Source organism: Branchiostoma belcheri, unplaced genomic scaffold (assembly GCF_001625305.1).
Source record: "Branchiostoma belcheri isolate BF01 breed outbred unplaced genomic scaffold, Haploidv18h27 scaffold98, whole genome shotgun sequence".
Taxonomy (NCBI): domain Eukaryota; kingdom Metazoa; phylum Chordata; class Leptocardii; order Amphioxiformes; family Branchiostomatidae; genus Branchiostoma; species Branchiostoma belcheri.
Window position 1 is genome coordinate 1,173,218 of NW_017804664.1, and position 15,566 is coordinate 1,188,783.

At 41.2% G+C, this 15,566-nt stretch overlaps 1 protein-coding gene and 1 pseudogene across 1 annotated transcript; both read left to right on the plus strand.

The window, feature by feature from the left end:
- Positions 1-2,967: 2,967 nt before the first annotated feature.
- Positions 2,968-12,298, plus strand: LOC109462044. Its single transcript, XM_019758541.1, has 7 exons — positions 2,968-3,089; positions 3,879-4,050; positions 6,312-6,464; positions 7,106-7,225; positions 8,408-8,603; positions 10,331-10,497; positions 11,593-12,298. The coding sequence occupies exons 2-7, from the start codon at positions 3,883-3,885 to the stop codon at positions 11,680-11,682; spliced, it is 894 nt and encodes a 297-aa protein (XP_019614100.1). The 5' UTR covers positions 2,968-3,089; positions 3,879-3,882; the 3' UTR covers positions 11,683-12,298.
- A 390-nt stretch (positions 12,299-12,688) lies between these two features.
- LOC109461977 overlaps positions 12,689-15,566 on the plus strand; it is a 3,751-nt pseudogene continuing 873 nt past the window's right edge.

Sequence of the window (15,566 nt, forward strand, 5' to 3'; positions counted from 1 at the left end):
ATGCCCAGGTGGGGGATTGAATGTTGTCAGTTGAACTGTTTGTATGGGCAATGAAGACGATTGGGCCTAGTTTAGTACCCTAGGCGAGACCACACGTGAGTTGTTTTGATTCTGACAGAACTCCGTGGTACCTGGTCCGTTGACTGCGTCCTGAGTGGAAGTTGGCTATCCACGGTAAAATCCCAGGTCTGACTCCCAGATCCAACAGGTGTGTCATTGCCATAGTGTGTTCTACAAGGTCAAATGCCTTGCTGTAATCTGTAAGTACCCAGGTGCTACAGGTCCCCCGAACATCCGCAGTTTTGTAGAGTTGATTAAATTAGAGTTGATTTAATATACTATGTACCTTTGTGTGTGTGTGTGTGTTTATGTATGTGCGTGAGTGTGTCACATTGTTTGTGTGTGTGTGTGTTTCTTTTTGTGTGTGTGTGTGTGTGAGTGTGTGTGTGTGTGAGTGTGTGTGAGTGTGTTACATTGTGTGTGTGTGTGTGTGTTTGATTGTGTGTTTGTGTGTGTGTGTGTGTGAGTGTGTTACATTGTGTGTGTGTGTGTGTGTTTGATTGTGTTTGTTTGTTTGTGTGTGTGTGTGTGTTTGTATGTAATATACTATGTACCTTTGTGTGTGTGTGTGTGTGTGTGTGTATGTATGTGCGTGAGTGTGTCACATTGTTTGTGTGTGTGTGTTTCTTTGTGTGTGTGTGTGTGTGTGAGTTTGTAATATACTATGTACATCAGTGTGTGTGTGTAATATACTATGTGGCTGTGTGTGAGCGTGTGTGTGCGTGAGTGTGTTACCGTGTATGTGTATGTGTGTGTGTGTGCGATTGTGTGTGTGTGTGTGTGTGTAATATACTACTATGTAACTTAAGAAAGACCATTTTGTCACGACGGCTTGTCATTGTGAGGCCAACATGATTTTTCTTGCTGTGGGTTACGTCAAATGTCCTATTGCAAAATTATTCCCAGTAATCGTGATTGCGATGATGCATGACTTGAGAACACTTCAACACGTTGGCGGTTTGTGTGCCTTCGTGACTGCTCTGTGTATGCTAAGGCACAACCCTGTCAAAACAATTCTTGGTAAACGTGTTTCTGTGTGTGTGACTTTGGAAAGAGCACTCCGACACGATGCCAAGGGTTATTGTGAAGTACGTGAGCCATTGTTTTGCCTGTAAATATTGACACACCTCTTGTACTATGGGATCTATCTTGGCTACAAAGTACATTTCCAAATCCAGTTACCCTTGACGTAAGCTTAAGCGTATCTTTGGGCCCGGCTAATACTTGTAGTGGCGCAGACAGTACCATTACCTTTTGCCTTAGAAACCAATGGTTGAATACGATGAAACATGTCCTCCAAAAAGTACTTTCTCACATTTCAATCTTAAAAATCCTTCTGCACACAAGGGTCTGATCCACTGCACGAAAAGTTGGATTTACCAAAGGTTGTAAACTCACTGACAGGTAATGTTTACTATGTACACAGTAATTGGCTTTACAATGGTATTAAGTAACGATCAATTGCAACAATTTCCTTTACAACCGTTAAAAGTCCGGTATTATCGTACTTGACTTTCAGTTGTTGAAGTTCAGAAGTGTTTATTAAAAAATAAAGTAAGTAGACATTACCCAACTATACTGGCCCGGTAAATCTACGTTTTTGTGCAGTGTGACCTCCTATATATGAAAGGAAAACATGGGGTCGACCAGCTCAAACAATGACCACAGCTGACAACAAAACTCTACTTTTCACCTCTCATGTATCCATCCACTATTGGCAAGCAAGACCTCATCACTGAGTTTCTCATTATCCCAACTTAACCCTACCTAGATCGGGCTTTTTGGGGCTTGGTGGGACCGGGGGAGGGGGGCGGGGGGGCTCATTTGATCCCCCCCCCTCAGAACTCACGAACGGTATGTTGTATGACCACCAATGTTTTAAAGAATGGTGTACAAGTCATTGTGTATTTTGTAATGTGTGCCCAGGGATACCTGAAAAGCAGATCAATGGATCTGAGGTATTCCCTGGTGAAATAAATAAACTTGACTTGAAGTAAAAAGTTATCATATCTACAATTTTCATGTCGTTACGACTTAATATGACGTCATTATGGCGTCATTAATGTGATTTTATTGGCCAAAACCGTCTAGATAGGTATAATGGTATACAACATAACTTTACCAAAAGTGTTTATGACAGAATATTAGGAATATTATGTTGCCCATAGCAATTGACCACTAGTTGAAAGCTTATGGATTAGGAAAGCATGTGTTCGGAAGGGAGTTCCATAATGTACCAAACTGTTAAAAAGGAGCTGTTGCTGTGAAAAGACTTTGAAACAGGAATTTTAACGGTGTAATAATGTGAACTGGAGGAACATAGTGTAATGCTGAAAAATTTTCAGTTGTCGAACGAATAGTCAGCGTTCTTTAAACAGTGTCTGTGAAAGTATCTGAAAAAGAGGGACAGGTAGGCAACGTTTCGTCTGTTTCGTCTGCAAAGTTTAATTTGCAGACAAAGAACGACCGATGGTCACACAGATTCTTATTTTAATGTGGTCTAAATTTATAGGCACCGGTTTAGTTCTTTGTTCCTTTGAGCGCGACCTCACGAGTTTGGCTCCCACGGTAATATATTCTGTGGCTGAAGTTGATGCTGTCTTGGAAACATAATTTCAAAAAAAATTCCAAGTAAACGTGTTACAGTGTGCGTCACTTCGACACATTTCAGATATTGTACGGTCCAAGGTCTTTGTGACAGCCGTGGCTATGGTCAAAGTCATGTTGACCGGATATATGGCCTCCTTCAGACAATATTGACCATACTACGTAAAACTTACTGATATCATAAATTGGCCCAATATGGCAGCTTCTGATCAATAGATTCTACGTAAATCGTGTTTCAGTGTTCGAGTCATTGTGTTATTTGTAAACATTGGCGCACCTTCTGTACATAATAGTGGCACGACTTACAGGTTAGAGACGGTATAAAAGGAAGCCAAGTTCAAGACTCAAGACAAACTGCGAGACGACGTCCACCACAGTACTTCAAACGTTTGGCAGAGAAGGGTCGGAAACTCTACATAACGGTAAGGTGGTCGTAACTTATTTCTTAAAATCACCTGCGGTATTTATAATCTTCGTAGAACCTTCGTCCGATACAGGATGGAAGGTACCTCGAAGCGGTTGATAAACTTTGCACGGTGCGGGCGAGGCGCGGAAGCGGGTCTCCCGAGTATTGCGCGAAGCTCGTACGGGGGATGACCGTATTCAGCGACCATCGTCAGATTTTTAAGACGAAGAACGGCCGAGACTCGTGGAATGTACGGTCGAATATCGGTCGACTCTCGGCCGCACAGGGGCGAGCTACGGGCGAGCTGGAAACGAGCTCCGCGCGACCTCAAAAATCACCGGCGACTAGTCGCTGAAGTAAAGAACACGTTTCGCGTGTCAGCGAGCTTCGGCCGACTCCGAAAAATCGCCGGCGATCCAAAAAATGCTCGACGGAACATCGGCCGTACTACTGCCGTTAATGTCGTTTAGAGCTCGCCGACTTGTCGGCAGGTCGATTAACGCACAATGTGAGGGTCCACCCTTTGGTAGGACGTTAAATTGAGGTCCCGTGTTTGGGTAGAGCCACGCACTTTACTTTACCTACCACGAGTAGGAGCATGCTACGGAGCATGATCGACAAAACACTACGTACTAGCCGGTGATTCACCATTACAGCCTCCAGGAAGAATAGTGTCAAAAGAACACTACTGGAAACGCCAGTAAAGCGAACAACATGCAAACTTTAAATCTGACCAGAGTACGCAGTAAATCGCCAGAAACGTGACTTTTCCATGTTTGAATTTTTGTTGTGTTTCGCCCCACAGAACCATGAGGATCTTCTGTGTTGTGCTGGTGGTGTGCCTGGCTGGTGCCGCCTCCGCAAAGTCCCTACAGGAGGTGGAAGAGTTGCTCCAGGCCCTTCGCGAGGCGATTCAGACCGCCGATAAGGAAGCTGTACCTGCCGATAAGGCCGCTGTGCCTGAGGGGAACGCCAAGGTTGGTCTTGATCTTGTTTGGTTACTGCACAACGCCCCTAAATTGGGGGTAAAGCGTGCAGGGGTGCTGTGAGATGCGCTATTGCTGCGTCCTCAAGTGTTGTAGTACTGCAGAGTTGAACTTCGTAGGTTCCGCAGTATCAGTTATTTCTTGAGGAAAAATGTTCCAGTCTCTGACAGTTTGTGGAAAGTATGAATATCTGTAACAGTCTTTATGAAATGTCAGTGGCTTGTATGAGTTGGAGTTGAAGTGTCGCGATTGGCGCGGGATAGGCGTCAACAGAGTTTTGACCGGAAGGGCTGTTTTTAAGTATCGTGCTTTTTGTAGTAATGTGGGTCTACTTGCTGTGCGTCTGTCCTTTAATGTGTCCCACCCTAAATCTGTGACCAATTTGGTGGTGCTAGCATATGTGTCATAGGTATTTGAAACGAATCTGGCCGCTCTTTTCTGGACCGATTCTAACTTGTGAATATGTTCCTTGTAGTACGGATCCCACGCAGCGCTAGCGTATTCTAGATGTGGTCTAACTAAACTAGTGTTTAGGGTCTGGGTCTGGGTCGGCCAGACATACTTCTTGAATTATTGAAACAAAACTGTAAGATGAAAAGGATAACTTGGCAGATTTCCGTTGTTGAAAAATTAATAGAGATAAGTAGTAGTAGTAGTTCTGTAGTAAGCCTTTATTTAAACTCGAACGCTTGTTCGGTACATACATATGACCGCTTTTCAACAAGGTCGTGGGTGAGGGTGGGGTCATGGATTACAAAACAAATCAAACCAAAATATAATACAAAATCAAACCAAAATACAAATCAAAATATTATACAAAAATAAATAGTAAAAAAAATAATAAGCCTTCTACCCTGTTATGCAGTATTGTCTAGTAGATAATAGATGTTAAAAACAATTCAAGTTGAGACAGTTAGGGTGAGTATTACAGGTACGTTAGGCCATTTTGATTTTATTATATGGATGACATCCTCTGGGATCCAATGGCGAATAATAGACTTTTTATTTTTATTAATTAACATTTTCTTTTTTTTCCTTTGGACTTGATTAATTATCATGATTTTGGCATTGGTATCGTTCTCCAATATTTTTTTTTCAACCTTCAGCATATTCAGTTGCTGTGTACGATTTACAGTATGGTCGAAAAAGTTTTGTTTGGAAACAGACGAAAATTCATACGTGTATGTCATCCATATAATCAAATCAGCATGGCCTTACTATAAAAGAAAACTCTCATACCTTATAACATTTATGATAGTACCGCGATACTGTCCACGTTTTGTAAAGGTGCATGCTCTGAGATGTACTGCATTGGGTAGTGGCTTGGATACACAACTGATTCAGAACGCAAAATACGGGCATTTATATAGTATATTGTCGCAAATCACGAGATATTTGCCCGAGAGATTAGGAGACATACATGCTATAGCTATAGGCCCACCCGAAATCGGTTCTGGCAAACATACGGAGGTCGCGTGGCGTATGCGGGGGCGCGTGGCTTAATGGCAGAGTGCTCGAATCGGAACCCATAGGTCCAGGGTTCGAGTCCTGACATGTCACCGATCTTGTGCTCCTGGGAAAGGCACTTTACACGACTTTCCTCAGTCAACTCAAGTAAAATGAATGAGTATTGTCCTGTTCCGTATTTGTCCTCTGCGATAGTGACGGCATGAAGTTGATATAAGGCCACACCAAGTAAATTTTATGGATGACGTCCTTTGGAGACCCTAAATCTAGGGCCAAAAAAAAAACAAGAAAGGCCCTAAAAAACAAGATGCCTAGATTAGAAATATACTAAGAGACGACAAATGTTAGGACACAAATTGAATGAGGTGACACAGTGTAACAAGCAAGAAGTCTTTTATTCATAATCAAAACAGCAATAAATCAGGCGGAACAGTAGTTGTCGTCCTGTCCTGTTTTCGTGTTACGGGTTTCACGTCAATTTGACGATTTGCAGCACTGTCGTGACTCTTTGGTCATAGTTACAGGAAGCAGAATTTCTTGTTTTTTTTTTTTCTAGGAACAGGCCAAAATCAATGCGCGCGCGGACGTCATCCATAAAATTTACTTGGTGTGGCCTAACTTGAGTTTGCCGTCACCATGTCTAGTCATGAAATGTTGGAATAAAAAAAAACAACAACATACGGAGCTTCGGTTAGGGAAACCCTATCGGATAGGACGTAAAGCTGGGGGTTCGTTACATTTGACTCGAGAACATTATTTTATTAAAGTCTGTCCTTTACTTTTAGGGAGAAGCAGAGGTCGTCAAAGTGAACGAGAAAGGCGTGGTCTTTGCCGAACGAATCGCTTTTGATGACGCCAACAACTGTGAGACTCTTCACGTGCCTGCGCACAACGAGCGGGCAGAGGTCGACATTCGGCACTGCTTCGATGACAAAAAGGTGAGAGCAAACTCGGTAAAATATTACCTTATGAAGCATGTTTTAACTGTAGTGTCTAATGCAGAAAACTGGACTTACCCAAATCTGTATAAAATTTTAAACCTTCAGACTTTGTACAAGGAATGAGAGATTTATCACTTGTATGATGCCACGTTATACTGATGGCACACGGGATTCGCTGAACAGTGTCTTATAGGTTGTAGAAAGTCTGTGGCGTGCCCCGTCTTTGTTGAGGGATGGTTGCAATTTCGACCTAATATAGATGGCCACTCGTACAAAAAGGTTGTGCAATCATATATTATGGTTTTACTTTCTTTTGGGTGGGGCTACTTTCTTATGTTGAAAATTACTTAAAATGGCTTCTATAAAGTACGCAGGTGATCTTTAACGATAAGATACTAGCCTAACAAGCCGTCAAGGTTCTTTTTCTGGTAGCAAAACCTGACTTTTACAACAAAAACCAAATACGGCACCAAATATGGCATTGCGTTGTTCCCTTGTCTTGTTCACATCTAAATCTATGCAAGGAAATAAATGTCATTTGTTTCATGAAATATTTCAGGAATATATACATGTACAGCTTGGCTTTCCTTTGGGAATGTGTAAACGTGGTGACAAACCCCCTTTTATAACCTCTTTAGGGTTCGTCCGGTACGTCCATGTACTGCATCACTCAGGAGTCCCATTGTTTCCTGCTTCCCGTGGCTAAAGAAGGGGAACCGGGTCTTCAGCAGCAGGAGGAAGGCATTCAGGAGTTTGAGGTGAATATTATTTCTGTCTATTCGATGTTAAAGACGAGGTACGGACAAGAAAATTACCTTTCTGAAATACACAATTTTGAAGTTCGTAGATCGATTACAAAGATGAGAATTTCTTGCCATAAATTGAATATAGAATTAGGAAGATATAAAAAAATCCCTCGCGACCAGAGGTTTTGTCCATTCTGTCCCAATGATATTGAAGATGAACAACATTTTATTTTGAATTGTACACTATATAACGATAAACGCACAAAGCTGTTCAACCTTCTCTCCGCCTGCTCAACAGAATTTGTTACATTTCATGCTATAGATAAATTTAAGTTCATCCTAGAAGGCAATAACCCTTACTGTGTACAAATAGGTAAATATATAAAAGAATGTTTAGACCTTAGAACAAGTAGTATTAGTTGACCCACCTATTGTTCTGTACGTAGAATATTTTCGTTATACCCATGTATAATTGTCTGTATATCTACATGTCTTTGACCTTACAAAAGTCGCTTTGTTGTGTTCTTCTTCTACTAAAATTATTATCTTGTGTGTGGATGGGAGGGGAGGGGTGCGTGTGTGGGGTTGGGCGTGTGGTCGGTCGTGCGTGTGAACGTCTGTAGGGAGGGGCGTGTTTCCGTATGTTTGTGTATGTGTAAGTCCATATGTATGTTTCTGTGTCTGTTTTATCGTCTATGTGGGTATGTGTGTGTCTGTGTGTATCTATGCCTTGTTGTTTTATGTGTGTTTGTGTGTATGCACTTGCGTGTGTGTGTTTGCGCGTGTGTGTGTGTGCGCGCGCGCTTCAGTGAGGGCCTGCAAGGGGGGTAGTGATTACGAATTACGCAAAATTTTCGCCGCCTATTACGGATTACGTTGAAGTCTCAGAGCTGATTACGACTTTACGATTTGCGGCTAATGTCTTATTACGAATTACGTTGGTTTTTGCGGAGGCTGCCTACGAATTACAAAGTCTAAAACGGCCTGATTACGCCTTACGAAAAAGGGCTTGCAGGCCATCTTCAGTGTGTGTTAGTTTGTTGTTTGTGACCGTGTGTGCTTGTGTGTGTTGTGTGTGCTTGTGTGTGGCTGCATGCATGCGTTCGCGTTTGTGCAGTTGACTGACGCCAGTGTGCATGTCAGCCAAAGTAAAACACGAATGCCGGTAAAACACGAATGGTTCTCTTGCTACAGAACCAAAACAACGCTGTCCTCGACGCAAACGGCATCGACGTCCAGGACAACAAGTGGGTCATTACCGGCGTAGCAGACCGCTCGGGTCTGCCCGAACCTCTCGCCACCTTCAACCCAGACTTCAAAGTCTTCTATGCAGCCAAAATGGACGAAGACGCAGTCATTCTGCAAGAAGGTGCTGTCGTCCCGGAAGAAAGTAAGTCAACAATGTCAGCTGTTTAAAGTTAAAACTCTTTATTTTCCAATGCAAACAAGACTGGCAATGTAAACATAAATTCCCATGGCGATGGTGGTTGATGTTAGGGTTATTTTTTGTATGGCACTGCCCACGGCGGTCTGTTACTACGGTATTCTTTCCCATTGCTGGGGACGTTCGATAAAGTATCGGGTTACAAGACGCAATTTTGGGCTAACCGCAATACATTTGAAAATAAACAAACTAGTATCAAAGGGAAAATTTCGTTGAAATAAAATAAAATTATTGTCTTTACATGCATTCAATGGTGATTTTTTGCGCTAAATGGATGATTTTTTCGCATTTCGTTAAAAAAGTCGATAATTGTCGCGATTTCGCAACGCCATATTTTAGCCAATCACCGAGCAAACCTGGCTACACATATTACGCAAGATCACTGATTTTTATATTTTTCGACGACTAGGAATAAGATGAAAAATCGTGCTTTTGGGATTTTTTAATTTCTGACTCTAAGTATAGTTTTTATCGACAAAGAGGTGAAAAAATCGATTTTTTTTGCCTTTTTTCGCACTCAATTACCCATAATTCAAAATCGAGGGCATTTTTCAAAAATCCCAAAAGCACGATTTTCGGGACAATCGTGACAGTCATTTTGAGCCGTAAATGGGGTATGTTTGGCTCTCCATGTTTCTAGGTTTGAACGAGGTTTGCAGACGTGTCATATCGCCCGAAAGTGTACATTGTGTTATTCATACAAGCGTAAAGAATCATTACAGTATTCAAGGTCACCCAAGGATACGACAGTAGTTTCGCTACATGTTACATACCCACCAAAAATTATAGCGGACATGTACTGTCCAGGAAACTGTCTGTATCTATAGAAAAGTGTTGATTTTTATCTGTTGCGCGGCACTCAGAGAGAAGGGCTTGTTTTGCCGCTTTATTGTAAATGACCGCGGGTGACCCCGAAATAGAACGCGGGTTCGATTCGAATTGCCCAGATCGAACACGATCGAAAACTGTTCGGATTCTATGAAATGTGGGGACTTTGCAGCCCAGATTTGACCACCGTGGCCATGATATCATGATTTTGAGAAAGCATTGTTAAGTCTTAGCAGATACAGTGCACTCCTCCCCTTAGTGTATAGTGAACGAGCCCTGGGTCACAAAAGGAAGAGCATTTCGGGCAGACAGGTCTTCCCAAGGGTTTCCGGGAATGTGGGCATAGATGAACAGCCGGGAGACATTCTTGTGGACATTCCATTCCTGTGAACAAAATTCCTGTACGATTCCTAGAATTCTTGCAAACTGCACACAATACTGTACCATTAATTACATTAATTAGGCTCCTCTCTGAGACGTCGCCAACTAGACATTTCGAGTCACTCTAGTCTTGCTCTATGGAATGACCCTATGAGACTTGTCATGTGGCTTTTCTAAGGTGTAGTGTCAACACTGGGTTAAATGTTTATGGTTTATGTCGGCCCCCGTCGCGGTTGAGTGAAGGGCAATGGCCCCTGATGTAATTGTAAATTTCAGCTGTTATATATCTTGGCAGACACTTTAAACGCATTATAACACTGGGTTTAAAAATAAAACATCTAGAATTTCTGATTATGTCACACAAACATTTGTGTCCAAGTCATTTGGTGTCATTTCAGTAATGTACCCTGACTACATGTATATAGGCGATGCTATAATGTGCACGTCATAACTTATTTTTTTAGATGACAAGCGGAGCCTGTTCGGTGGATGTTCTAACGGTGCCATCCCCCAAACGATGTACGCCGTGACCGACCGGAACGGGTGTGAGTACCTGGTGTTCTGTGACCGACACCCTGTGAGCGGGACCGCCGACTGCCCCCGTCGCCACGTCACAGACACCTTTTTCCTGGTAAAAATACTCACGAATTCTTATATATGTTTACGGAAGGAAAACACGTTGTTTTTGCTCTGTTTCTCCTTACGTTTCAAACACAAAATGTCATTGAACCTGAACCAGCCGTCTGTCACCATGGTAACTGGTGTTGGGTTACATCATGTTACAATTTTACAGCATAATGGATTTAGACTCCTGTCACCATATATATGAATGTGTTTGAGTAAGAAGTAACAGAGCAGACCATATGCGAAGGTAAACATAATGCATTCGCTTTGCAAATGTCACCCGTCTAGTGTAAAGCTATATTATGTAACATAATTTAGGTCTGAACAAACGTTTTTTTTTCATTTATTTACAAAGTACGTACACACTAAAAGTAGACTGCATATAAGTGCCATTAAGGAAGTGGAGGTGTCAAAATATTACACAATACGAGTGTGTTTAATTAAAGAAGCTGGAAACACACCATCAGTTACATTCTGGTATTTTGTGGTGGCGCCAAAAAGTAAGTATACCTCGCGTTGGCTGTTTTACAAAAACGTCAAAAGTTTTAAAAAAATAACACAAATGGGTGAAAAGTGGACCTTATCAACTCCATCATTTAAAATTATAAGTATATTGATTAGATTAATACTTTTATCAATGGCTGTTCGACTACAGATCACATTATTCACTAGCGAATAGTAGTGAAGGTTACAGGACTAGTATTTGAAAGGTTTTCAAAACATTTTTAGTTGCAGTACCACATTCCTTTGTATTGCATGTATATGTCGGAATGTGCAGAATGTGCCCATTCATAATGAATGCAACGTTATAACACTGCACGCTCGTAGCTAGGATAGGATTCCAACTCCAGAGACTTTTGAGCAAAATTTGAATCTCGTTTTGCTAAAAGTTGTAATATCATGTTAAAATTTCTTACTGCAAATGCTCCAAGACTGTGCAGTCGTTGATGTTTTTGAAAAGGATGTACATCTCTGAACGCAATTAAGCTTTCTGCATGCATGCTGCAATGTACATGGTTTTAGCAATAAACCATTATGATTGATTGATTGATTGATTGATTGATTGACTTGTCAAGTCTTACTAAAACGTTTCATTTTCCAGACTTGCCTGTGCTGCCCCGGGACCACCCATCACAGCCAATGCCTGTACTGCAATGACCTCACATGCAACCACGGCTGCCCGAGTGGTTGAAACAAGTGACAGGCCAGCAAGATACAGCAGGCATAGCCGGAATGCAAGCTCAGATATTGCCTTTCGTTAGGGCTCTAGAAGATTATTAAAACGCAACTTCAAGCAATTAATTTTTTTAAACTGTGACTATGATTCACAAAAAGACTAAAATTGTACCAATAAAACTATGTTGTAATTAATATTTTAACCTCTCCAAGTGACATATCTGAATTAACCTATCACAACTTATCATTGTATGATCATTTTGCTCTAAATGATATAAATGTCCTAATGAATGTGAGAATTAGTAAAAGATATTATTCAATTTAAACCTCACAACATACAAACTGTCTTGAAAAACCCCTTTTCATGCTGTACAAGGCATTTAGGTGTCCGTTGAAAACAAACAACGTGCCTGTGATTTATTTCCAGTGCTAAGATAAAAACAATTGTAGAATCTGTACTTCACTAACTGTATTGAGAAAATCATTGTTTGTGCTGTTGGGATTTTTTTTTAATCATTGGTGATTGTCTTTAAGATCAATCTTAGTACTCGTCTTACATACTTCTGTGTGAGCAGTGTCCTTGCTTTTTGTATACCCAAGACATTTAGCAACAATAAAAGTGCTTTGCACAATTTTGTGGAGTCAATGGTATCACTGTTACACAACACTACGTGCTTTAACAGGTAGCCTGTATTTAATACTACGACAAATATTGTGCCGAGGTTTACTGACAGGCACACGGCAGTAATACATACACACAAGTACATCTTTAAAAAGTACTACATCATAACAACAAACTTTGTACATATGGAGAACGAAGAAAAATTTTGCTTCTGGGCGTTCTGCTTTGAGATTATATTGCAAAAATTGCAAAGTCATTGTACTGTGTACACGACGTAACACACACACACACGCACACACACACACACACACAAACACGCACACAGACATTAGGCCTAGCTATAGTGTCGACCAAAGGTCAACTTATTCACGTGTATACACTGTAAGTATTTTGAGCCATGATGGCTGACTGTTGGGGTGTCCATGCGTCTGTAGCGCTGCCTCTAATGCTAGTGGTGGTCTTTGCTTTAACATGTGAATCAGGTAAGGCTGACATTTTTTTTTTCACGGGCATGTCTTTTCCTTTAGTCTTAGCGGACTGTTTTTGAATTGCGGTTAGTTGTACCTGGCTACATTTAGTTCCTATCATAAATCGTTGTCGATAAATCCTCTGTTAAAATATAAGGAACACCTGGTCCGTTACCGAAATTCTTTGTAGCACGTTAGTTCGTATTTTGAATTCATATGTAAGAGTTGTTGACAAAGTATTAGCACCGCAAAGTCCAATCCCAGAATGACCCAATAGTCCCAACAAAGCATCTGGGTGTTTGCAGACTTTAAGTTTTACATACCAGACACCCCCATGGATATCAACTTGTAAACAAAACCTTATTATCTATTTCTATGTGTTTGTCAGGATCCAACATTTGTTTTTATTTGTGAGTAAGTAGTATTTATGTTATGACCCCCTGACACTCCTCCACGCTCGACCTCTATGAAAAGCGGCCGAAATAGCGGCCGATTAGAGCATGTAACACAGTTACAGGTCGAGTTGAAATAAAGGCTCAAACAAACAAACAACCATACAGGCTAAAAGTTATAGAACAGTAAGTTCACATGCTATTTAGTGTATCCCAGAAAGCATTCAAGTATTAAAAGAGGCTGCTGACGGTGACATTTGACACCGTTTACAGCTGGTATTGTCATGAAAAAAATAGCGGCCATTTTGAAATGGAAAAAAAAAGAACAAACAAAACTATACAGAAATGTAGCAAAAGGATAACAGTGGGAAATTTAACAACTTGAAATGAATTTTTGGCGGTCATTAGGAAGTTGTATCGAAGTGTTTGCGGCATGTTTTGTGTGTGCATTTCCTTTTGAGTGACAGCATGTTGGTAACAACAGACCACAAAAGGTCAGACACAGGTGGTTAGGTCCCAAAAACTGGTCCGGGTTTTAACAGGAAGTAAGTGGAAAACGGACTTTACGGATAAATTAACAATGGTTTGTTAATAATGATGAACAAAAGAAGAAAAAAGGGAAAATTTCAATAAGGCAATTAACAAAACATCAGCCAAAATCAGAAAGGTAACATTTGCAAAGCAACTGTAAAATGTTTACCTTTGCATATGGTCTGCTCTGTTATTTCTTACTCAAACACATTCATGTATATGGTGACAGGAGTCTAAATCCCTCCTACTATAAAATTGCAACATTATGTAACCCAACAGTTACCATGTTACCATGGTGATGACGTGGTGACGGCACACTCAAGTTTTTTTTTCAACTTATATTAATGCCGCCACCAACACAGAGACAATACAATACTCATTTTCACCTAAGTCTAGTGGGGAAAGTCGTGTAAAGTGCCTTTCCCAAGGGCACGAGATCGGTGGCATGTCAGGACTCGAACCCGGGACCTCTTGATTCCGAGTCGCGCACGCTGCCGTTGCGCCACACGACCCCACAAACACGTGATTGCAGCAGAGGGTCATACGTGTCAGATGACCTATAGAAGAGTCCATTCCGTCGTCGGCAGAAAATTTGGGTAAGTCGGACCAATTTAATCAGTGTTGGCAAGAACGTTTAGCCCTTTTTTGCCAACTATGAATAAATAACAAATACGGAAGTAACTTTGGGCACAAAAATCAAGGGGCTATGACGTGATTGAAACATAATTGTTTTAGTATATTGGGTAAAAAAAAGTCAGCAGGACAAGAGTTGGATATGAATAAATTCTTTTAGTGACAAAGATCAAAATAATGTACCTTTGAGATTATTATGGTCTTTTAAGACGCCTTGAAAATGACACTAGCAAAGTATCCATAGCACACTGCTATTTTCTTTCGTTATTATAGTTCGATGTGGCTCAACATTACTGATGAAGGCTCTGGAAGCGGGCTTCGAAATGCACACTTTGTCACAGTCTGACGTATACTGCAACTTTGTACGCCCTGTCGAGGAAGGACATGACTGAAGATGATATGGGGATTCTTTTAGACGCCATCAAACACATCAACACTCTCTTCAACTACACTCTACTGCAGGAAGACCCATCGAAAACTGTGATCTGTTACAAAATGCGGGGTCAGGTTAGTTTGCTCTACATGCTGACAAACCTGAACTGGTATCGTTACTTGCAATGGTGTGTGTGTGTGTGGGGGGGGGGGTGATTGTGTGTGCGTGAGTATCTGCGTTTGTGTTTAAGATGTGCGACACACTAAATACTATGTTTTTAAAATAGTTACATCAGGTTGGTAGAGAATAGGATGTAGGGTTTTCAACCAATATTCAATTTGTCTCTTACCTTGTTTACGTTTCATCAGAGACAGAGCTTCTGGCTGGAGTTCTGCTTCTCGCCGCTATGTGTAGCCAAACTCAGCCAAGTTCGGGGTTGTGTTCTCACCGCAAAAGCGCAGGCTGGCCTTCAGAATACATATAGCGACGAGAAGCAGAACTCAAGCCAGAAACTCGAGGATGGTGTCTGATAGACATCTACAAGTTAGCAAGATAAGAGGCAATATTGATTGTGTAAAAGAAAACCAAAATATATACTAAATGTTAACGTTGTAGCTGTGTATATTTGTAATGTACTTGTTATCCTCTATGTGGACGTACGTTTATCAGCCTGTAAGTCTGTGTAATGTGTTGTTTGTATTTGAAATAAATAAATATATATACTAAATATAGTAGCATCCTTTTCAGGTGTTCCCGGATCGGTCGTTTTTTTGTGGTGGTGGGGTATTTTCTGATCAAACGTAGATCGCAGGTTCCCCGTGGAGCCATGCAGTGTTGACAGCCGGAGCTTCTATTGCGTGCGATCTACGTTTGATCAGAAAA

Coding starts and splice junctions, on each gene's coding strand:
- LOC109462044 (XM_019758541.1), top strand. CDS start 3,883: ATGAGGATCTTCTGTGTTGTGCTGGTGGTGTGCCTGGCTGGTGCCGCC. Junction 4,051..6,311: donor TGCCTGAGGGGAACGCCAAG/GTTGGTCTTGAT, acceptor CTTTACTTTTAG/GGAGAAGCAGAGGTCGTCAA. Junction 6,465..7,105: donor ACTGCTTCGATGACAAAAAG/GTGAGAGCAAAC, acceptor TAACCTCTTTAG/GGTTCGTCCGGTACGTCCAT.